General features: G+C 33.3%; 1 protein-coding gene across 1 annotated transcript in view; it reads right to left on the bottom strand.

Moving 5' to 3' along the window:
• Positions 1 to 24,441, bottom strand: part of ABCA12 (ATP binding cassette subfamily A member 12) — a 222,592-nt gene extending 198,151 nt beyond the window's left edge. The window contains 2 exon segments of the mRNA XM_051983610.1: positions 5,926 to 6,019; positions 24,373 to 24,441. Of these exon segments, the coding sequence (XP_051839570.1) occupies positions 5,926 to 6,019; positions 24,373 to 24,441 (163 nt within the window).
• Positions 24,442 to 25,250: the final 809 nt, after the last annotated feature.

Below are 25,250 nucleotides of genomic sequence, written 5' to 3'. Positions count from 1 at the left end.
CAGGATGGGGATGGGGAACTACTATGAACTAGACGATACAGTAGCTATAATGTGGAATTTGGAATCAGAAAGACCTGAATTTGAATCCAATCTCAGATATTTACTAGCTATGTAACCCTGGGTAAAGCTCTTAATTATTTCTGCCTCAGTTTTCTCATCTGTAAAATGTAGATAAGATTATCCACTACCTCCCAAGGCTATTGTAAGGATCAAATGGGATAATATTTGTAATATTTGTAAAGCACTATGCAAACCTTAAGGTGCCATATTACTATATATGTAGCAGCTTATTATTATATTAATTACATATAATATTAATATATTATATTAAAAATAACATTATTGCAGTAATATTATTATTGTTGAAAATTAAAAAAAAAAACTATTGCCTTTACTCCACTTTCAGTGATAAAGATAAAAATTGTTGACTATCTGCCAGGAGAGGGGTCAGAACTTTTTGGAACTGGTTTCCATGAATCTCCATCTTCCTCTCTTTTTTTCTATCACTAAGTAGCACAGAAAAGGTCATAGCAATAACATAGCCAAACAACCTCTCTGATGTGGTTTTTCTAACTTTCTCAACCCTATTAAGGTGTAGGCACCTCATTAGCTAATTTAATATAAAAAGAGTTGGTAACTACTTTTTAATCATCCATGATGATGTGGGCAAGATAACATTTTTTGGATCCCCAAACTTCCAGTTAGCTAATAGTTGGGTTCTCCCTTCCTGTCCCCTCAACTTGACACTTTTTATTTGCTACTAACAAAAAGCAAAATCAATAGATTAAGTTCTTCTTCCTGGTGCCCACTCAGGGTTGGACATCTTAATGAAATATGAAACCAACCAAAGATTGCCAGGAAAAAGAGAAAAAAGGATAGAAAAAGCCTGACTAATTCTCAAATCATGAGTGTCATCATAAGTACCCAAACTTCTGCATCGCATAAATCCCTAAGAACAAAGGCCAGAACATTATGGGGCAAAGGTTATGGCAGAAACATGGGGAAATCTCACAATTCCCCAAACTGTTGAGTCATACCAGGATGGGTGGCAACCTACCACAAAGAGACTATCAACCTCTGAATAATTAAGAATTTCTTAAATACCTTTTTGTGTGGACATACTTGTTGTTCAGACATAAGTACAATTTGGGGGAAATCTCCCAGCCTTAGGGTGTAGCTGAGCTTATCTCAAGTTGCTGTTTTTACTCTAAGAAGGATTCTGGGACTCAAGGAAGGCAGTAGCTGCCTCCACTTCCCTAGCCTGCTGTATCAGCTCTTATAGTATGGATTTTAATTGTTGACAAGTCATCGCATGTGGTTGGGACGTTTTCAAACTCAGTGACTCTGCCAATTTCTTCCCTATGCCTAAGCAGGCATTCAAAGCCTGCTTGGCCAGGTTTGGAAAGCTGATGTGCTATGGATTTATGGATATATGACTTGGATTTATTGCTTGCTGGTACTAGCTTCCAAAGCATCTCTCATAATCCAGAGGGGAGTAAGCACAGGATACACAGAATAAAGATCCTGTTCTGAGAAGAAGTTAAGGGAGGCAATGTGATAGCCAAGACCAGCTTCAAAGTAAGAGAATCTTAGTTCAAATCTTGTCTCTGCTCTTTATCTCTTTGACTAGTTCAATATCTATATCCCATGTAGTAGAAATAATTTCAACCAGCAACTGTACACTTCAACTATCTGATTTTTTTGTTTCAGATCCCAAAATCATTGAATAAGAACTAGAAAGACCTTAGAGATCATCTAGTCTTCATTTTACAGACAGAGAAACAGATCTATACAGGTCAAGGGACTTGCCCAGTGTCACCTAGGAAGCATCATGTTTGAATTTATATCCTTCTGATGCAAATAAGAGCTCTACTATCAGCACACAGAATGTTCAATGAAAAAATAAGTCATAGATTTTATTTATGCAAAATAACTTTTCAGGCTGGCTACTTCTGCAACAGAATATAAATTGTTCTCCCTTCTTACATTTTCTGGGCCATTAATGCAAGGTATTCATTTTATCTATTTTCCCAGTTGGCTCCCCCCAAAATCTAGTTTAACTACCCCAAGTTTATAATTGAGGCACTTGGTCCTATAGCTATATTCAGTTTAAAGAGAAATTAAGATAAAATAGAATCCTGCAAAGTATACCAAAGTTTGGCAAAGCTCTGTGAAGTTCCAAAAGACATACCTCTTTCCTCTTTCATGTCATTTCACCATAAAGACAGTGAGAAAAATATGGTATTACATCCCTTATTTTTAGTTCTTAACCTTTATAATGTAATACTTTAAGCTAGACAAGATGAGTAATCATTACTTATCTCACTGGATTTTACAGACCATAATTGTAAATAGAATAGATTCTATAGTGTGGTGTTAGGAATCAGAGTATGGGTTTCTCAATCTAAACTGGATCCATTTTCATTACCTTTTCCTAGCTAGTGATTAAAAAAAAAAAAGCTTTTCTATATTATTCTGAATCATACCAGGTTTTTGTTCAATCATTTTCAGTTATGTTCAAGTCTTCATGATTTCCTTTAAGGTTTTCTTGGCAGAGATAAAGGAGTGGTTGACCATTTTTTTTCTCCTGATTCATTTTACAAATGAGGAAATTCAGGCAAATAGGGTTACATGACTTGCCCAGGGTCCCAGAATTAATAAGTGTCTAAGGCTACATTTGAAATCTAGAAGAGGAATTTTCATGATCCCAGGCCTAGGACTCTTATCTACTATACCACCTAGTTGTCTTCCTTAGCCAGCACTTCCACAAAAGAGAATCTCCAGTAATAAAATTAAATGAAAATTGTCTACATATTAGCATTTAATTTATGAGTTCCTTGATGAGTCCCAAACTCAAAACATAATTTATATTAATAATAAGATATCTAGCATTTATTTAGTGCTTTAAAGTTTATAAAGTATTTTATGATTATTGTCAAGTCCCATTTGGTGATTGATTACCTTATAATTTTGTAGCTTCCTACTTTCAAAGAGAAATAATGGCCACACAAGTGATGATCACTAGATTATAAAAGTTGCATGATGAGAAATGGGGATTATTTTCTTTACATTTCTAGATGCCGTATATATACACTGGTAATTCATATTAATTGAAGGACTTCAATGTCTTATAAAAATATTACCCAATTTTTTCATTCCTAAAAGTAATTACTTCAGTAAGGTATCATTTTCTTTCCCTGTTTCTCTCCACACACTTCTCAAAACTTCTAAATGAGACAGACTAATTTTAAACTCTTCACTCACACATATTATCTTTCTTTTTTGACTTATAAACTGAATTCTATACAATTAAAAATTCTCCCTAAAAACCAAGAAAAGCAGAAACAACAAATTGGTTCAAGTTCCTTTGGCCTTCATTTAATTAACAAATTGTGAAATTAGCTTATTAGTAAATATATATAGTATTTAAGGGAATCATTTGCCATGTTTATTTGTTACCTATATTGAAAATACAAATTTTAAATTGTTAATGTGAATTTAAAAGTACAACATAGTATTTAAAATCCAAGCAGTATACAATGATACTAATTAGCTAAAAAAAGTGAATCAGCAAATACAACAGACAATAGTTTTATATTATTTGCCATAACAAACCAAGCTAATTCCAACCCATTTAAGTATTAAAATATTTTCCAACAATTTGCCAAAGTATACAGAAAGTCAAATGATAATTCCATTCATTTATATTCCTAAAGATAAGGACTTTTTATTCTTAAAAAAAAAAGGGGGGGAAGCAAATGATATTCTTGCCTATTAAATTCAGGGTTTAGAGACATAAAAGTCATCTTATTTAATACTGTTCAATGAACTAGGCCCCAAATTATATGTTATAAACTTTAGGGAACCATGCACTAAACAGAGGGCCTACAAACCTATAAATAAACAAGCATTCTGAATTGCACATATATGTGCTATTGATTTTCAAATCTATGTAAATGATGTCATTAATAAAATACAGATTCACAGGATTATATATTTCTATCTAGAAAAACATCTCAGAGTTCTTGTAGACCAGCTCCTTCACTTTAAACATGAGGAAAATGAAGCTACATTAACTTAAGTTATTTACCCAAAATCACAGAGCCAATAAGTGTCAGGACAAAGAGCTGAAATCAAGACTTGTGACTCAAAGTTCAGTGCCTTTTCCCAGCATAACATGTTTCCTCTTATTTATATTTTCATTAAAAAACTTGAATGATTTTTGGTAAACAATGGCTAAGATGCACTGTATTTGTTATAAAATAGCATAGATTTTTGTCCTGATTTCCACATCCCATTGAAATAGCTTAGTAGGTGATTCCAATTTTTTTTTACTTGACAAATAGTAAAAACAAATTTAAAAAATGCATTCCCAATTCCATTGAACTTTCCATATTAACATGATCTTGGTCAGTCTGCATATATTCACACATACACACAAACACACACACACACACACACACACAAACACACACAGAGAAGATGGTGATTTATCGGACAAAGAGATTCCATTAAATTACAAGTTCTGTCTATTTGAAACACAATTTGCTTTACTCACAATGTTTTTATTCTACAACATTTTGGGGTCACAGCCATTGAAAAGACCATATGGCACATTACACAGCATCCTTGATTTGAAGATAGAGAACCTGGAGTCTTAAAATCAAATTCTGAATCTGCTACTACTTTGATCTTCAGTAAGTCACTTAATCTAGCTATAAAATAAGGGGATTGGACGGGATGATCTCCAAAATTTCCTTATAGCTCAATTATAATTAGGTTAATATGAAGTAAGGCACAATTTTCTTTATATTCTTTGAAGTCTTATAAGGGAATTGGTTGAATTTTACTACTAAGTATCTAAGACAGAAGATCAACACCAGGAAAAGCCTGAGTGGTAAACATTATTTTAAAAATGTTATTTTTCTCTTGGCATTAGCTAACAGTTTTATGAATTCTTTTTCTCTATATTTTCTTTTAAAATGTTTATAAAGAACTAGAACAGATAAATCATCCACTTTATAACCCAGCCATAAATAGGGAAAAAGCCCTGATGAGGCAACTGAGACCTTTGATAACTTAAATATATTTTATGCTTCTCAAAACTTCATTTACAGCAAAGAGAGATGTAACTAGGATGTAGTGATCAGAGCTTTGCCTCAGGGCACTGGCATAGAAGAGTTTAGGCAATTGCTCAACAGAACCACCTTTCAGCTTGACAAACCTGCATTTTATTGTCCTCCACTATTCCTCACTATGTGATGCAACTATCCTCCCAGTCCTTCACGCTTCCATAAACCAACACACCCAGAATTGCAGCTCCATGGTACCCCTCTTGCAGGTTCAATCTCATCACTTTGCTTCCTCCTCAGGGTATAAGGAACAATCAGTGTGTCTATATTTCTAGTACAAATTAGTATACACGCTACCCCCATCCCTCTTCACCTCCTCCTCCCAGCCTACACACTGAATTTTCACCATTTGTACTGTATCCTTAATTATGACTACAAAACCAAGAAGCTACTGAGGAAATCTAATGCTGAACCTTTCTAAATATTATGTTATTTACTGCAAAATGTAGGGAATAATTCTCAGGAATTCTGATTCATGTTGTATAGGCCAAGTTGAATTTCAATTGCACATATATAATAAGTGAGTCAAAATTTTATAACTAAAAATAAGAAAGCAGCTTGAATCTTTGTATTTTCTCTCTTCCTACCCCCAGAACAATAAATCTAAGGCAACTTTCTATTTGGCAAATTTCTATTTGAAATAACACAATGAAGACCACAAAAAAAGGCTCAAGTGAAAATTAATTTCCTAAGAAGTCAATTGGAGAACAATACACCAAGATGGTATAGAAGTCATGAGAATTTGAAATCAAATCCAGAAGATAAAAAAGAAAAATCTAGATGAGATACTTACAGGTTGGTTTTGCTATTGGAGGGAATTTCGTCCGGGTAATAGCCAAAATTATGAAAATAATGACAGGCCATAAAATCAGGACAAGTGACCAAAGCTGTAAAATAATATTTTAAATATGTTAATTATATCGATTGAGCACAAAACCCGAGTAAGAAAAGGTATATAGTAGCATGGGCTAGACATCTATCTGCCTCCAATCTGTAATGAATTATTAATGGTAAATAGTTGGAGGTCCTAATACATGTAAATTATGCTTTTTAAAAAAAAAGGATATGTGTATGATCACAATCCTATCTAGGACAATGAAATTCTCTAGAGAAAATTACTTCAAAGTCAAGGGGGATGAGTCATTTTTTTCTCCCCATACCAAGAAGATTCTCTTAGAAAAACACTAATGGCATGTGATTTTTATAGACCTATAAAATTAAAAACAAGGAGAGTAGAAAAATATATTTACAAAAAGATTAGCTGCAATGCATCAGCAGATATAGAAACATAGGGGAACCATAAAAAATACTATTTTGAACTAGTATAATAATCTGCTAATGGGTCTCTCTGCCTCTGCTCTTTCTCTATTCTACAACAAATACTTCTCTTCAGAAATATTTCTAATGTATAGTTTTGATCACATTACTCTCTCATACAAAATCCTTCAGTCACCATCCATGGCCTAGTAAATAAATAAAAATTCCTTATCCTACCATTCAAGGCCTTCCACAATCTAGTGCCAAACTATCTTTAGAGTCACAATATTTCTACTTCATAATTAATGACATAGAAGTTATATGGTTGTGAGAAGGTTCAACTGAGAAACAAGAAAACTTAATTCTAGTTTAGGTTATACAACCAATTAACTATATAACCTTGGTTCATTTTCTTCATCTATAAAATGAGGGATTAAAAATAGCTAATTAGCACCCAAAGTTCTTTGCAGATATAACATTCTCTGATTCTAATTCACTTGACCAAAGTTATACTCTGAATTAGGTTCAAAGAGAAATATTCTCAAAGAGCTAAAATGTGATGTAATATAGAAAGGAGCCTTGAAAAGCCATGAGAGGCAAGGTTCTTAAGCATCTTAAGTGTCTAGTGTTGTTCCCAGAATATTATTATTGCCATTCAGCTATTTCTGACCTCATTTGGGGTTTACTTTACAAAGATACTGGGTACTTTGCCATTTCCTCTCCATATCATTTTATAGGTGAGGAAACTGAGGCAAACGGATGAAGATGTCTTCCTGACTTTAGACCTGACACTCTATCCACTATGCCACCTAGCTACTAGTCTGTTGTGGGTACTTAATAAATACATAGTTTTTAAGTACTAGAAAACTATAAGGTATAATATTATCTTGATGACCATCTCTGCTCAGAGCCCAGTCAATGGAGATAGGTCAAAGAATCTTTGGAATATCAGTGCTTCCAGCCCAATGTCAAGTGCCTCAACATCAGAAATGGAGAGGAGTTTATCAGTGAAAATGACAAAAGAAAGCACAGGCAAATAGAGTCAGGATTGGGGGTAAATGGGATATTAATGTGGAAATAAAGAATTCAGTCTAATCTGTCAAGTTTGTTAGCAAATTTTCAATCAATTATAAAATGAAATGGGGATATTAATTATATGCTTAAATATTTATATAAATGAAAACTTTGTTTTGTTTTTGTGCATTTTTATTTTTTGCATACATAAAATCTTTCCATCTGATCTGCAAATGAAATCTTCCGTGTTTTGTCTCCTCAATGGAATGTGAGCTCTTTAAGAGCAGGGACTGAACTTTTACTCTTCTATTTGTATCTCCAGCACTTAGAACAATTCTTTTCATATAGTAAATTATTACAAAATGCTTCATTCATTCATTCATTCATTTGTTCATTCATTCTTGCCTGCCTTCCATTTTAGTAAGAAATTTGTACTTACTCCACAAGGATGTTTGACATATAGTCATTCCTTTAACATTGAAATGTTTAACTTTTTTTAACTTGGGTGTTGTGGGATTTTTTTTTAGTTTTCTATCATGAATAGTATCTCCTTTTATTTAAGAACACCCTTGCCTGAACAGTTTCAATGATCTCACTGTAATGAATCTAAGAGGCAACATAGTTTAATGGATATTGAGCTGATTTTGGGAGTTATGTTAACCTGGATTCAAGTCCTTTGACACAGACTAGCTGCATGATTATGGACAATTCATTAAACTTCTCAGGGAACTCATTTAATAATATTAATATTTTCTCCTTGATTTTCCAAGCAATGATAACTTCATATTGATAATGAACAAAGTTAATTCAGATCAGTTAGACATCAACTAAAATTTTGTTTCAGATACAGACAGGACCCAAATTTTGTAGGACACACCAATTAAGCCATCATTTTGACTGGTTTGGGTTGTTAATTTGGTCATTTAAAAAAAAATTTTTAATACATTTTTATTATAGCTTTTTATATACAAAACATATGCATGGGTAATTTTTTAATACTGACCCTTGCAAAAACTTGTTTAAACTTTTCCCCTTCTTCCCTCCGCCCCCTCCCCTAGATGGCAGGTAGTCCAATACATGTTAAATATATTAAAGTGTATGTTAAATACAATATATGTATAAATATGTATACAGTTATATACAAGATATACAGTTATATTACTTCACAAGAAAGATCGGATTTAGAAAGAAGGTAAAAATAACCTGAGAAGAAAAAACAAAAATGCAAGCAAACAGTAACAGAAAGAGTGGAAATGCTATGTTGGGCCCATACTTATTTCCCAGTGTTTTTTTCTCTGGGTATAGCTGGTTCTGTTCATTACAGATTTGGGTCCTTTCATTGTTGAAGAGAGCCACATCCATCAAAATTGATCATCATATAATATTGTTGTTGAAGTGTATAATGATTTCATTTCACTTAACATCACTTCATGTAAGTCTGTCCAAGCCTCTCTATATTCATCCTGCTGGTCATATTTTATAGAACAATAATATTCCATAAAATTCATATACCACAATTTATTCTCCAATTGGTGGGCATCCATCCAATTTCCAGTTTCTAGCCACTACGAAAAGAGCTGAATTTGGTCATTTTTGATAAATCCTAAATTCGTTTTAGATGTTATCTTAAAAATCAACCATTATTCACGATTAAACTGATTTGATTTATTTTGGACTATGTTAATGTCAAGAACCATCAAAAATCTCTTAAAACTTGTCATTGAGAGATTTCCCTTAGGATTGTAAGTTCAGATGAACCTGTTCATACCTGAGTATGCTATGTATATAATAAATATATAGCCCTCCACATAATGTGCTTGCAAATGTGAAGGCTAGAAATGTAAATGTGAAATTTAGAAATAAAAAAAAATTGATGTTTTCCTAGCAGCCGCATTGTTCCCCAAACAAGCTGACCTTAATCATAAACAACCTGGAAACCTATGTGGTACCAAGAACCCTATAGGCATTCAAATATTAAATCTATGAGCTGTGTGTTTGGATGATATATTTTGTGGATGATAAAGGCTCTGGTATTAAATTTTTTGAAATCAGGGTTACTTCAGAATTTTTGGAGGAAGTAGTTAATTAATGTTATAATTGAACTAAAAGTAATTCTTTCACATCACTCCTAGGGATTTCTCATATAACTTTCCAAACCCACAGTCCCTTGGCATATAACTTCAAGGCATGTGTAAACATTTTGTTATTTTTTTTGAAAAGTATCTATTGCATCTTTTTATTTCTCTAAGGTTTGGTTCCCTCCTGTCCCATTTCAAAAGATTCTCCACTTTTTTGAAAATGAAGGAAGAATAAAATATGGGGAAAGATTTGAAAAAGGAGCAGCTAGGGAGATAAACAATGCACTAGGGCATCATCCAGTATACTCTACCCAGATATGGGAAAATAAAGTTTGACTGACTTCATTTCTATGAAGAGTCAGCCAGCCAATCAATAGACATTTATTAAGCACTTTCTAATGTTCCAGTCATTGTGATAACCTTTGGGTCAATAATGCCATAGGTCAACAATTTGGTAATTTGGGTCAAGTTTAAGTCTGGAAGTGTCAAATATGCCCATTCATTCAATAACACTACTGAATACAGCTCAAACCAGATTAAAATATAATTAGGAAATATTTAACAAAGTTTAAAAAATACAAAAAAAACTTAGATAACATTACATTTTAAAATGAGATCAATAAGTCTTCCACAGAAATTCCTAGTGCGACCTATTGTATTGGCACTATGAGTTTGACAGTGTGGATATCAATACTGGGATTTTAAGCCAGCCATAGAATTCTTGTTCTTACCTAAACTTGGAAAAGGATCAAGAGAATTCTGTGACTTAGGCTGATGGAATCATAGACTTAGTCCTGAGAGGATATTTAGAAGTACTTTAATGAACTCTCTTCATTTTATGATATATATATATATATATATATATATATATATATATTATATATATATATATATAAGTCAAAGCCAATAGTTTCAGCATCAAGCTTTGAACCTAGTTTCTTAGACTCTGGGTATAATGGTTTTCCTATCTATTGTGCTGTCTCCCCAGAGGTGTTCTTTCTACGGTAATTTCCCTGATTCTTCTATTCTGTACTTACCAATTAGGCCTTAGCAATTGTACTACACATGAATAGAGTCAAGATTGGGAATAGAGTTTGAAAGGGAAATAGAAAGAGAATTCAGATTAATCAATCAAGTTTGTTGGAAAACTTCCAATCAATTATAAAATTAAAAGGGAATATTATTTGTATACTTAAATAATCATCGTGACCCTTGCCCTGACATTATTCTGGATATATGAGACATGTAAATTTTTCTTTTGTGATGACTGGTACATTCTAAATTGATAATTTGTGAAATTATAAAATAATGTCATACACATTAGTGTTTGGATATTTGCTGGGAAAGACCATAACTGGAAAAAACTAAGGGGCAATATTTAAATTAAGCACAGAAGGAATCTGGGCAAAAAAAAAAAATCACCAAAAACACAGACATAAGCAAGGTACAGTGGCAAATGGAGTGGAGACAAGAGATGGAATGGCAAAGAAGGCAGTATGAGGAAGAGTATATATGAATATAATAAATATATAGCCCTCCACATAATGATCTTGCAGATGTGAAGGCCAGAAATTTAAATGTGTAATTGAGAAATTAAAAAAAAATTAATGTTTTCCTAGCAGCAGCATTGTTCCCCAAACAAGCTGACATACAACCTGGAAACCTATGTGGTACCAAGAACCCCAATGGGGAAGGGGATTGGTAGAGAGTATTAGTTGGGAGCACAAGACAGCATGGACCCAATGGAGATGGAAGAGGGCCTGGGGTGGGGGAAGATAGGGATTTAAGGTCTCATTTTGATAAAATTTGGTGAGTTAGTTCATTAACATATCCATATCATTTCAAAGTTTTTCAGTAAAAATTTGAAGTTAACATAACCACATCATGTCAAAATTATGAAATTTGGTGTTCTACTGGTCTTACTACGGATGTCTAGAACTAGTCTGAGATTTACAGTCTAGGCCCTAACAAAAGAATCTAGTTGTATTCTGTGTGTCAGCACATACTACCAGGATGTAAATTTTGGTTAATATATGGGAATATGCATTTCAATTGATATTTATAAATTCTAGTATGCATGCCTTTCCCCAACTATTTTAAAAAGTAAAAGGTTTATACATCTTACTTCTCATTAAAATAATAATATTTTAGAATTGTGATGAATCTTAGATATCAACTAACCTGATTTCCACCCCAATGTTTATATCCCTTCAAAAATATTTGATCATCCAGCCTCTGCTTAATCTTTTCTTGTGGGAAAATTAATATTTTCATTTAAATACAACATTATTAAACTTCTCTCTTCAAAAATTCCAAAGTATCCTTTCCAGTGGTAGGAAGCCCACCACTCAACAAGATCCTTTATTCTATTATTGGAAAACTCTCATAGTCTCCCTATGTTCTCTTTTTCATAGATATACTCAATTCCTTTGTCTTCACATGACAGTTTCTAGACTCCTTTATCTTATTTCTTTACTTTCCAGTGAGTTTCCAATGAACTTAATCTATGGTTACATAAGTGATACTCTCTACCTCTTCCCTTTTTTATACTCTTCCTCACACTGCCTTCTTTGTCATCCCACCTCCTGTCTCCACTCCATTTGCCACAGTATCCTGCTTATCTGTGTTTTCTGTGATTTTTTTTTTGCCTCCATACTTTCTGTGCTTAATTAAAATTATTGCCCCTTAATTTTTCCAGTATGGTCTTTCCCAGCAAGTACCCAAAGAGCTAGTATGCATGACATCATTTCATAATTTCACAAATTATCAATTCAAAATGCATCAGTGATCACTAAAGGAAAATTTCTATGTCTCAGATATCTAGGGTCCATCAACATCTCCTTAATTTTTGATACTCAAAATTGAATGTAATTTTGTAGATGTGCTCTAGCAAGAACAGGATACAACATAACCTCCTTTGATCTGGAAACTATATTTCATTAAGAGGGATATGGACTGAACCTATGATTTCATTGTTATAAGGAACTCCCAGATGAGGGAACTCCCTCTATCAATGTAGGCTGGTACCTTCTCAGCAATTTACAGTCTGTAAATTCCAATCTGAAACACTAAGAACTTATGTGACTGACTTGCCCCATTACCCAGAATGTATTAGAGTTGTACTTGAATCTTCTTAGCTTTGAGGTTAGCTCTTTATCTACTACCACCATTAATATAACCTAAAATGGAATAAGTACAATATTGACAATAATAAGTTGTCAAACTTCAATTTTTGCCTTCCTCTAACAGATAAGGAATACTTTTGATTTATACTTTGAAAAAAAATGTTCAAAGTTTCCCATAGGAAATATATTCTTTATTCCTTCTTTGCCTTCCTCTTGTTTACCCTGAACAAAATCATCTTGAAAGGCAACTATGGGTATGATATCCCTGTCAGATGAAAACAAGATACTTCAAGATTTATGTAATGCAAACTCTACATTATAAAAATTGAAATCACAAAGGCTTTTTTGGTTGAAATGTACTTCAAAGATTATCTGGCTCAATCCTCTTTTTCCCTTTTTTTATTTAAAAAAAATTAAAACTTTCTTTTATCATACTGTGTATGTCTTAGAAAATAATGATTTTTAAAATACAAAGCGTATCAACTTTTATATTATGTGTACTTAATATGCCTTTCCCCCAATAAATAAATGCTTCCCATTCATTCCCAATAACAGCAATATTACTTTCTAAAATTTTACTGGTGAGGAAATGGAGGCCCTTAGAGATTGACTGACTAGTCCATAGTGATATGGACAACAAAGTCTCAACTCCTGGACCAATATTTTTACTACTATCCCACACTATTGGTGATAGCTAAATTGTGCTATGTGTAAGACTGTCATTAGAAAGGCTTGAGTTCAAAGCTCACCTCACACACTACCTGGCTATGTAACTCTAGGAAAGTCATTCAATCTCTCTCAGACTCAGTTATTTTATTTGTAAACTTATAATAAAATTACCTTCCTCTAAGGGTTGTTGTGAAAATGAAATGAGATAACACATGTGAAGTGTTGGATTTGTTTTCTTTTAAAATCTTAAAGCACTTTTGAAAAGATAAATATTATTACTCCTAAATAATTCCACCTCTCATTCACAGTTTCCTCACCTATAATGAGAGGTATTTTGACCAGATGATCTTTCAAATTTCTTCCAGATATATATTTTGTGATCATAGCATCTTATGATCTAGTTGATTTCCTCTAAGTAAAATGTAAACTTTGTGAGAGCTGGGACTATTTCATTTTGTCTTTGTATACCCTGTGGGATAGCCTATTCTTAATAAATCACCTATACTTAAAATTTTTTTGTTGAATTGAATGGGAAAAAAATCAGATACAAAAAAAAATTTAGTTATGAAGGTTTGGCATAATATGTTTGGAGTTTCGTTAAAATTTGTAGCTGCTAGGTCTTTGGATTCTAGTTTACTCTACTCCTTTGTTCATATTACATTCTAGCATAGCTAAGACTTTTTTCTTTGATTTTTTCTACCAATCATAATGACCAGCTTAAAAAACAAGTCAGGATCCTAAATTGCTAGAAACTATATGCTCTACTTTGATTCACATGAAGTCATCAAATTTCTCCCAAATACTTAAACAATTTACCCTTAACTGGTGCACACTCCCTAAAAAACCAACATCCATAATTTTTTTCCTTGTCACCATAGGAGTAGATTTAAATTTGGGTGGTAATTAAAAAGTACTAATAGACTGAGTGAGTTGGAGCTAAGGAAGTGGAGGCTTATAATCGATACAAGAAAGAGAGGGTCCCTACATATAAAGACCCTAATTCATTTTAACTCCCCTGTGGTTTAGGCCTTTATCAATCAACAATAAAAACCTGGGCCTAGGTCCTCTTGTTTTCCAATTGATCACCAAGATTGAAGGAAAAGACAAGGGAGAATCGTAGCTATCAAAGATGATATAGAACAGGTAAAAAACTCAAAAACAATTTAAAGCCACATCCTTAAGGATGACTACCTTGTGCCTCATTCTTGTTGTCTTTCAGCTTGCAAACTCTACCATCTCCATGACTGTTTCCTGTTTTTAATAAGCACCTCATTAAATAAGCCTCCTTATTGCTACCCACCTCCTCCTGGAATGCATTTCTACTCTCCTATTGTTTTTCTGCCTGGCTATTAATTCCAACCAGACAGGGGCTGTGCCTAACTGATATTCTAAAGCTTCTAGAATACTGCTGATGTTTGATGCATTTTTACCAGCATTTTAGAATGAATGGTGACATAAGTTATTAATCGCCCTTACAACTAATACTGGCAGACTGTAATCTTTGTAGATTTTCCAACAGGTAAAAGTACATCCTTGATGACTAACACAAGAAGAAAAAGTCATCTGGTTAAGAAGAATTGGGCTGATGCTGAGTGAAATGAGCAGGCCCAGGAGATCATTATACACTTCAACAACAATATTATATAATGATCAATTCTGATGGACCTGGCCATCTTCAACAATGAGATGAACCAAATCAGTTCCAATAGAGCAGGAATGAACTGAACCAACTACACCCAGAGAAAGAACTCTGGGAAATGAGTATGAACCACTATGTAGAATTCCCAATCCCTATATTTTTGTCCATCTGCATTTTTTATTTCCTTCACAGGCTAATTGTACACTATTTCAAAGTCTGATTTTTTTTTTGTGTGTGCAGCAAAATAACTGTATGGACATGTATACATGTATTGTATTTAACTTATACTTTAACATATTTAACATGTATTGGTCAACTTGCCATCTGAGGGAAGGGATTGGGGGAAGAAGGGGAAAAATTAGAACAAACAGTTTTGCAATTGTCAATGCCGAAAAATTACCCATGCATATATCTTGTAAATAAAAAGTTATAATAATAAAAAAGAAGAATTGGAGGGTAAATATTTCTCTAATCTTTGTGCCCTTTTGATCTGGCCAATTCTTTTTTATTGGTGACATGGTATGGTGGAGGAAGCCCTGAGCTAAGTCAGAAAGCCTGCTCCTATCTCTTAATTAAATGAATAACTTTTCTGATTCCTGGTTTCCTATAAAATAGAGATAACAACATCTAATTTATCTAAACCATAAAGTCATTGTGAGGAAATCATTTTGTTAAATTGTATATATTATATAAACCTGAACTACTAATATTACCAGCCAAATATAACCACTGAACATCTATTTGACAATCTATATAAATGTCTATTATCCTTTCTTTATTGCTATACCTAAGTATAGATTTGTATTATATTTGTATTTGTAATATAACATAATAAAAATAGCTAGTGATAATATGGCACTTTAAAGTATACAAAGGGTTTTATGTTTCCATCATAAAATGGGAGGTAGGTGATTTACAGATGAGGAAACTGAGGATTTAAAGTGATTTTTCCAGGATCATACAATTAGTAAGTTTCTGAAGGCAGATCTGAACTCTGGTCTTCTGATTCCAGGCCCAATAGTTTAATCATCCTCAATTTATGGGAACATTTTTATTATGATTAAATTTGCTTCTTCACTTTTGATATTTTATTCTATCTGTACAGAACCTAAGAGTGACTACCTTTAAAAAAATTAGTTTGGGCTCAATAATTGTTGATTGAATAGGAGAAGTTGATTCAATTTAATTAGCATAAATTAAGTTCCTACCATATATCAGGGGCCAGACTAGGGATTAGGGATACAGAAGCAATAACAACACTGTTTCTGCCCTCAAGAAGTTTCAATGAAGGCATGTTTTTTTTTTCTCTCTCTCTTTTAATAGTTTGGTCCCTTTTCTCTCTTTTCCCTCCTTGTCCTCCTGATTATATTCCCTATGCCTGCATTTTGTGTTTTCTCCAACTTTCTTCTCTGAAAAATAACAGCGTTTAAGACAAAATGAACAATTTCATAGTAGAAAAAGTACTGAATCTGGAGTCAAGAAAGGTCTGGATTCAAATCTTGACTCTGACATTTTCTATCAGTGTAACTATTGGCAAGCCTCAGTTTATGTACCTGCAAATACCTAAATCACAGAATTGTAATGGGAAAATGAAGTAAGAGCACATATAATTCTTTGTTGTCAGCTATAGCCCAAATTCATCATTGCTTGGATGCTAAAAATTAGCTCCCTGATATTCAGTTTGGAGTAACAAATTCAGTACCCTCCTGGAATAGGGCTTAATTTGTTTTAACATGATACCTGATAGATTATAAAGCATGATAGCAGCACCAAGACTTTCCTTTATTCTCACTAGACTCCCTCAGATCAGGAGAGATCAGCTTTAATCCTAGTGCCTGGCACATAGCAGGTGCTCAATAAAATACTCTTGATGGGTTGATGCTATGACCTAGTTGCCAATTTTCCTGTCATGTTCTTCCACATGCAATGCTTGACAGCTTACAAGACTAGAAAGAGTTTTAGTTAGTTGATCTTTCCCACTGATCACCAAGGATCACTATATATTCAGATATGGGGAAGATATGGGGAATATGTCTTAAACAACATATTGAATATTATAGATCTGACCAAAGATTTAGAAAAGAGGTTTCAAACATATGGTTTAAAGGACACAAGGCATCTTACAATAGTACTGAATGTGGCCCAAACCATATTAGATTGTAATTGGGAAATATTTAAGAAAATAAATAAAAATACAATAAAACAAATGTGGTTTTCTAAGTTAATATGCAGCCTAAAGGGAGCCTTATATTTAGTATAGTGGCATCTTTTCTATTTGCATTTGATCCCACCATCCTAAAAGAACACTTGATATTCTCTGATATCAAATACAAAAGAAAAGGAGATTTTGTATATACCACTAGACCAACTTTACAACTTACAAGAAAAGAGAAAAATCCTATTTCACCTCTATGTATCTAAATTTCATTCCAGTCTCTGGAAGAGAACTTGTAAAATGCTTTTCTATATTTTAGTCCTATTGCTCCTTCATTATAAGCCCAAAGTGTGTCAAGAACAAGTATAGAATTTGGCACAGAAGATGCACCAAATCATCAGTCTTTGGGGGTGTTGGGGAGGGGAAATGGAGATACTGGACCAAAGATGTAGAAATCGAAGGAAGCTGAGAAGTCATCTTTAGTCCAATGTCCTCATTTTACAGATGAGAACATTGAGACTCGTGAGATTGAATGATTTGCTTATAATCACATAGTTAGAGCCAGAAAATGGATATGAATTAATTTCCTTTGATTCTAGAATCAATGGAAAGACTACTGAACCAGACTGTATAGTATTGTTAACTGGAAAATAAGTAATCAATTCTCTCATTGATAAAGCAGTCCCTATAACTCATCCAACAGATATAAACATATATTACCAAAATGGTAGAATGCTTTATCCTCCAAGATGAAGTTTAAGACCATGAGGAAGATAGAGTGAGTAAATTAAAATTATTCTGTACCATTTAAGTATTGATTCTACTGTAATCAGACTTATTCTATATTCAGTTATTTTTTGTTTGCTTGTTTGTTTCTTTAATCTTGTCTAACTCTTTGTGATCCCAATTGGGGTCTTCTTGGCAGAGACACTGGAATAGTTTCCCATTTCTTTCTCCAACTCATTTTACAGATGAGGAAACTGAAGAAAACATGATTGAGTGACTTACTCAAAGTCATATAGCTAAGGTCTGAGACCAAATTTGAATTCAGGAAGATGAGTCTTCTTGATTTTAGGTCCAATAATTTGTCTACTATAATACTGGCTGCCCGTTCTGTGTTACTGCCCTATTTTGTCTAATCATTCAAGCCATATTTCTCCTTCCTGAGTTAAGTTAAGGAACGCAAATTTTCCTTTGAGTTAGTTTAAAATTACAAGTTAATTTTATTATTTAGTCAAATGTAAAAAGTTAATATTTTAAAACAGTATATTGCCTATCCTTGCCTGTCCTTATAAACCCTTCTAAACATCAGGAAGTCTGATAATTTAAGTCTACTAAAAAGGCTTGCAAGATGCTGATGGATCCCATAAAACAATGAACAATTCTTAATTGTTAGAGGAGGTGATCACAATGTGTATGTTAGCCCACTTTCATTTTTAAATCTTATTTAATATTTTATTCTTCCCAACTACATGTAAAAACAATTTTAACATTCATTTTCAAATTTTGAAATTCTCTAACTAATTTATAAGAAGTCAAGCCATTCTCCAATTGATAAATGGTCAAAGGATATGAAAGACAATTTTCAGATGATGAAATTGAAACTATTTCTACTCATATGAAAAGGTGTTCCAAATCATTATTGATCAGAGAAATGCAAATTAAGACAACTCTGAGATACCACTACATACCTGTCAGATTGGCTAAGATGACAGGAAAAGACAAAGATGATTGTTGGAGGGGATGAGGGAAAACTGGAACACTGATGCATTGTTGATGGAGTTGTGAATAGATCCAACCATTCTGGAGAACAATTTGGAACTATGCTTAAAAACTTATCAAACAGTGCATACCCTTTGATACAGCAGTGTTTCTACTGGGCTTATACCCCAAAGAGATACTAAAGAAGGGAAAGGGACCCACATGTGCAAAAATGTTTGTGACAGCCCTGTTTGTAGTGCCTAGAAACTGGAAATTGAATGGATGCCCATCAATTGGAGAATGGCTGAGTAAATTATGGTACATCAATATTATGGAATATTATTGTTCTGTAAGAAATGACAAGCATGATGAATATAGAGAGGCCTGGAGAGACTTACATGAAGTGATGCTAAGTGAAATGAGCAGAACCAGGAGATCATTACACACTTCAGCAACCATACTATATGAGGATCGATTCCGATGGACGTGGCTCTCTTCAACAATGAGAGGATCCAATTCATTTCCAATTGATCAGTGATGAACAGAACTAGCTATACCCAGCAAAAGAACACTGGAAAATGAGTGTGGACTGCTTGATTTTTGTTTTTCTTCCCAGGTTATTTTTATATTCTTTCTAAATCTGATTTTTCTTGTGCGACATGAAAACTGTATAAATATGTACACATATATTGTATTTAAAATATACTTTAACATGTTTAATATGTATGAGACTGCCTGCCATCTAAGGGAAGGAATGGAAGGAAGAAGTTGAAACAGAAGTGATTGCAAGGGTCAACGTTGAAAAATTACCCATGCATATGTTCTGTCAATAAAAAGCTTATAATAAAAAATTTTTTTGAAATTCTCTCGAAATTTTGAAATCTCCAAATTCTATCTCCCTCCTTCCCCCACATTGAATAGGCAAGCAATTTGACATAGGTTATACATATGTAGTCACTTGTATGTCCAAGTATGTTATTCTGGCAAAAAAAAAAAAACTCAGACAAAAAAAAACACAAGAAAAATAAAGTAAAACGAGCATCTTTGATCTTCATTTAGTTTCTACAGTATTTTTCTCTGGAGATGGACAGTACCTTTCATCATAAGTCCTACAAAACTGTCTTGGGTTATTATATTACTGATGATAGCTGTTATTCAAAGTAGATCATCATACAATATTGCTTTTACTCTGTACAGTTTTCTCCTGGTTCTGCTCACTTAACTTTGCATTAATGTAAATCTTTCCAGGTTTCTGAGAGCACCCTGTTCATCATTCCTTAAAGCACAATAGTTTTCCATCACAATCATAAACAACAATTTGTTCAACCATCCTCGAACTGATGGAAATCTCTTCTATTTCCAATTCTTTGCCAAAAAAGTTGCTCTGAATATTTTTGTACATATAGTCCTTTTTCTTTTTCTTTCTTTTTTTTTTTTTAATCTCTTTGGAATACAGACCTAGTAGTGGTATTGCTTGGTCAAAGAGTATGCATGGTTTTTTTAATCCTTTGGGTTAAGTTCCAAATTGCTCTCCAGAGTGGTTGGAAGTATACAACATCACCAATTCTACATTACTGTTTTGATTTTCCAACATTCCCTTCAACATTTATCATTTTTTTCCTTTTCTATCATATTAGCCAATCTGACAGGTGTGAGGTAGTAGTTCAGAACTGTTTTAATTTGCATTTTTCTCATGAATAGTGAGTTAGAGTATTTTTTTCATATGATTATAGGTAGCTTTGATTATTTTGTCTGAAAACTGTTCAGATCTTTTGACCATTTATCAACTGAGGAAGGATTCATTTTTATAAATTTGAGTCAATTTTTTATATGTTTGAAAAATGAAGTATTTATCAGAGAAATTCACTGTACATATTTTCTACAGTAATGATTACCTAGTATGTATTTTCATCCATCTTATATCCCCTGCTAACCTATTTTTCTCTACTTTTACCCTGTCTGGTCTCAAAAATATTTTGCTTCTGACTTTCACTTCTCCCATATTTCTATCTTTTCCTTCTTTTCTCTCTTTCTCTTCCTTATTTTCTACATGGTAAGACAGATTTCTATACCCAACTGAATGTGCATATTATTCTCACTTTGAGCTAATTCTAATGAGAATAATATGCACATTCAGTTGGGTATAGAAAGTGTTTCTCTCCCCACTTTCTCCATTTTTCTTCCATTGTTAAAATCTCTTTCAGGCCCCTAAGTAAGATAATTTATATCTTTCTACTTTTCTGTTAACCCTTTCCCAAGTACATTCTTCTTTTTCATTTCTTAATTGCATTGTTTTAGATAATCATACCATCACATTCAACTCATACCTCTACTTTCTTTCTAGGTAATCTCCTTCTAATTGTCCTGATAATGAGAAAGTTTTTAGAACTTATAAATATTTTCCTATATAAGAATAGAAACAATTTAACCTTATCATAGCCCCACTTTTTTTGATATAATCAATTACGTATCTACTCTCATGGAGATTTCTACCCCATAACTGATTGTATTGTCTCCCCCAACAACACAACTCTGTACTCCCCAAAACTGTATTAAGACTGATAAATCCTCTAATACATTGCTGGTGGAATTGTGAACTGATTCAACCATTCTGGAGAGCAATTTGGAACTATGCCCAATGGGCTACCAAATTGTGCATACTCTTGGATTCAGCAGTGTTTCTACTGGGTCTGTAGTCCAAAGAGATCATAAAGAAAGCAATGGACCCACATGTGCAAAAATGTCTGTGGCAGCCCCTTTCGTAGTGGTAAGAAAACATAAACTGAGTGGATACCCATCAATTGGAGAATGGCTAAATAAGTTATGGTATATGAATATTATGAAATATTATTGTTCTATAAGAAATTATCAGCAGGATGATGGAGAAGCTTGGAGAGATCTACATAAACTGATGTTAAGTGAAGTGAGAAGAACCAGGAGATCATTGTACATGGCAACAGCAAGATTATACAATGATCAATTGTGATGCACATGGCTGGTTTCAACAATGAGATGATTCAGGTCAGTTCCAATGATCTTGTGATGAAGAGACTATCTATACCCAGAGAGGGGGCTGTGGGAAAATATAGTATTTTAACTCTTTTTGTTGTTGTTTGCTTGCATTTTGCTTTCTCATTTTTTCCTTTTTGATTTGATTTTTCTCGTACAGCATGATAATTGTGAATACACACACACACACACATACACACACATATATAAGTATTGCACTTGTTTAACCTATATTGAATTACTTGCTCTGTAAGGGTGGGAGGAAGGGAGGGAAAAAATTTAGAATACAAGGTTTTGCAAGGGTGAATGTTGAAAATTATCTATGCATATGTTTTGAAAATAAAAAGCTTTAATTAAAAAATGAAAAATTGCAATTGAGGAAATTTTTTGAAAATAAAATTAAATAAAATTTAAAACCCTCATATCTTAAAAAAGACTGGTAAGTTCTAAACTTGGGTGCTTGGTCATTGAAAAAAGCCACTGACCCAAAAAAATAAATCAATTCCTATTAGCCTAACTAATAAATTCATCATGATCATACCACTGTAGCACAGTTTGCCTTAATTTTCAAATTAAAATTTTTAAAATTTCAAATATAAAGTTATCTCCCTTTAGCATTCCTCCTCTGAAAGATATTCCTGCTCCTTCCTTCAAGTACCTAATTCTCTACTGTTGTCCCCTATTTCACTAAGGACCTTCCCTTAGGTGATTCACGGAGGCCTTTTTTTCACTGGCAGTATTTCATGTTTTATGTCTTTCCTTAGTATCCTTTTTGTCATCAAAACTGCTCACATTCCCCTAAGACACTTTCCATGTGACACTCATTCCATCACATAAACTTATTCAAGCTAATGAATTTCTGATACTGATGTATTTTTCTTTCTTAAGTAATTGGATTTTTCAAAGACTCTCCCAAAACCACACTGCTGCTTTAAGGCAGGTATTTGAGGTAGATTAATGAGAGAATTATTTGGAGGCAGCAGCACTATACATTTTGTTTCTCTATCTCTTACCCTTTTTCCCCCTTGAACCTCTCACCTCTCTACCAAACCTTACTACATCCACTTGTTTCCAAATTCAATCTCCCCTCCTATTCACCTATGATTCCTTTACTCCTTTCATCCTTTGGGTCACTGCTGAAATCATATCAGGCAAGCTGCAATCTGCGCTGCCTAAATAACTGTTGGTCCTACAGTAAAGAAAGATTGCAATAACTTCCCAGATAAGGAAGAATATTTTTATTAAAATGACAAAAAGTGCAATAATCAGGAGAAATTTTTTATAGGATTTTCTTACCAGTGGATAATACTCATGGATCCCTGGGTCATAAGAAAGAATCTAGATTTATAATCTGTTTATTAATGGCAGTGTCCAACATTAAGACAATGGCATTGAACTAAAGAAGGCCCTTACCTAGGTATTTCATCTTTTCTTTAAGAACTTTGTTTTATGCAAACCTCCCTCCAAACACACTCCCACATAAACACAATTGTTCTAAATAACTTGTCACAACACCTTTGAAAAATTAAAACTTGCTCTTAAATAACCTTTCAACCTAGCTGTTATTTGATGGAATTATTCATTCATGCTTATTCCATTGCAAAGAAGTCACCCAACTTCTAATGAGTTTATATTGTTACATTTATAATCTTATTGACAGTTACTTCTTTCTCTTGATATATTTCATATTTATGTCCAAGTTCCTAGGTAATATGTTGACTATCACAAAAAAAAACTAGAAATAAAAAAGGGACACATAAATGTTGGCTTTTCATACTCCATAAACTATTTAGCTATTATTTTACCTGTTCAACAAAATTTTTAAAATATGTACTTAACCAGAGCACATAAAATTCCCATTTTGAATTTCTCAAGTTTTCAAATTCTCTTCTGAATTTATGACATGTAATAAGCATAAGTCATTTCCACTCCCAATCTCCAGGGATACTATCTGGTAAGAATCTAATAGCCTACTCTACAATTTGAAAAGAAAACATTAGTGTCAGAACAAAAAAGGATTTTGCAATCATCATGAGGAAGACATAACTATGGTAACAACTCAGTAACACCATCTTGATTTTTTTTTAATTTGCCATTTCCTTAGAATGAATTCCTGATTTTAAAGTCCTCAGATGTCCTATTATGAAAGTATTGATTTTAATTTGCCTATATTTTACCCCCATTTTTCTATCTATCAATTCTCCACTGAATATTATTCTCCATTTGTTTTCAATTCTAACTGAATTTGTAAAGAAAATATTCAAAAGCATTTGGCCTGAAACTAGAAATTATCCCTTGCTCTACATTCTGGGTTTCTAGCTACACTATAATAAATAGTAATAAAATGAATAATGTTTTTCTTTGCTGAGATAATACATTGGCTAATTCTTTGAGTCTATGGAAAGCCAAACTTTTTTTTTTTTTTCCATTTCCATGTTTAGGCTTGTTCTACTGACTACAAAGCAATACAAAAATGAATTCTAAAGAACTTGCTACTCTTCTTAGAGTTTTCCTCACACATTTTTTTTCCTTTGGACCTCCTGATAATAGGTTTTGTGATTGACTAAAATAAAATACCCCAACTTCTACTCACCGGCTGTCTTTTGACACCTAGCCAATTTTTCCACACCAGAATCCGTAGTTGATGGAAGTGTGAAGCCATCTTTCAAACAATCAAATGAAACAATCCTTTCTTTTCCACTACTCCTGGAAAGTGATATATAAAATGGATTCACTGTCCCACTTGCAGTGTCCAGCAGGATTGAATCCTCTTCAAGGCATAGCTTTAGGGGCAAGGAGACAGGACAGAAATCCACAGTACTGTTCTTCTGGGTTTATTCTCTTCTTATGCTGAATTTTCATCCAATAGAAATTCTTAATGGACTTTTCTTCCAGAAAGAGGCAAAATCAGAGGCTTAAGTGGCTTTTGCTCATTCAAGAATAATATTCAGTTGCTGTGAGTTGCATTATGTGAGGCTCCAAAGAGAATGAATATCATTCAGATAATGTTCTCACTGTTAAAAAAAAAAAAAAAAAAAAAAAAAAAAGCAAAACACACCTCCTACACTCCATGAAATTAACTGCCTATCCACGCCTTCAAGAACATGTCACCTGCATAGGACGCGTCATAAGGAATTAGGTGGGACCCTTGACAGGCCAGTATGACTTGTCTTCAATTTTCTTACCTTCCTTTATCATCTGCTTTAGGAGAGGCATGACACAGAAAGTATTGCCCAGTACTAGCTCTGGGCATAATTACTTTTTTTTTTTTTATTAATTGAACTACTATTATATCTCCTAAGACAATAAACTCAGGGTTAAGCCTAAAATTTCCAGCTTGAACTTTAACACATTGTTGAATGTAATTGAGAAAATCTTATTCTTCAGGTCTACTATTTCCATTTTTTAAGTTTATTGAGTAAGCAAGAATGTATTAAATTCCTACTCTATGCTGGGCACTATAGCAGAGAT

This window comes from Antechinus flavipes, chromosome 3 (genome assembly GCF_016432865.1).
Source record: "Antechinus flavipes isolate AdamAnt ecotype Samford, QLD, Australia chromosome 3, AdamAnt_v2, whole genome shotgun sequence".
In the NCBI taxonomy this organism is placed as follows: domain Eukaryota; kingdom Metazoa; phylum Chordata; class Mammalia; order Dasyuromorphia; family Dasyuridae; genus Antechinus; species Antechinus flavipes.
This window is presented reverse-complemented; position numbering and strand designations above follow the sequence as displayed.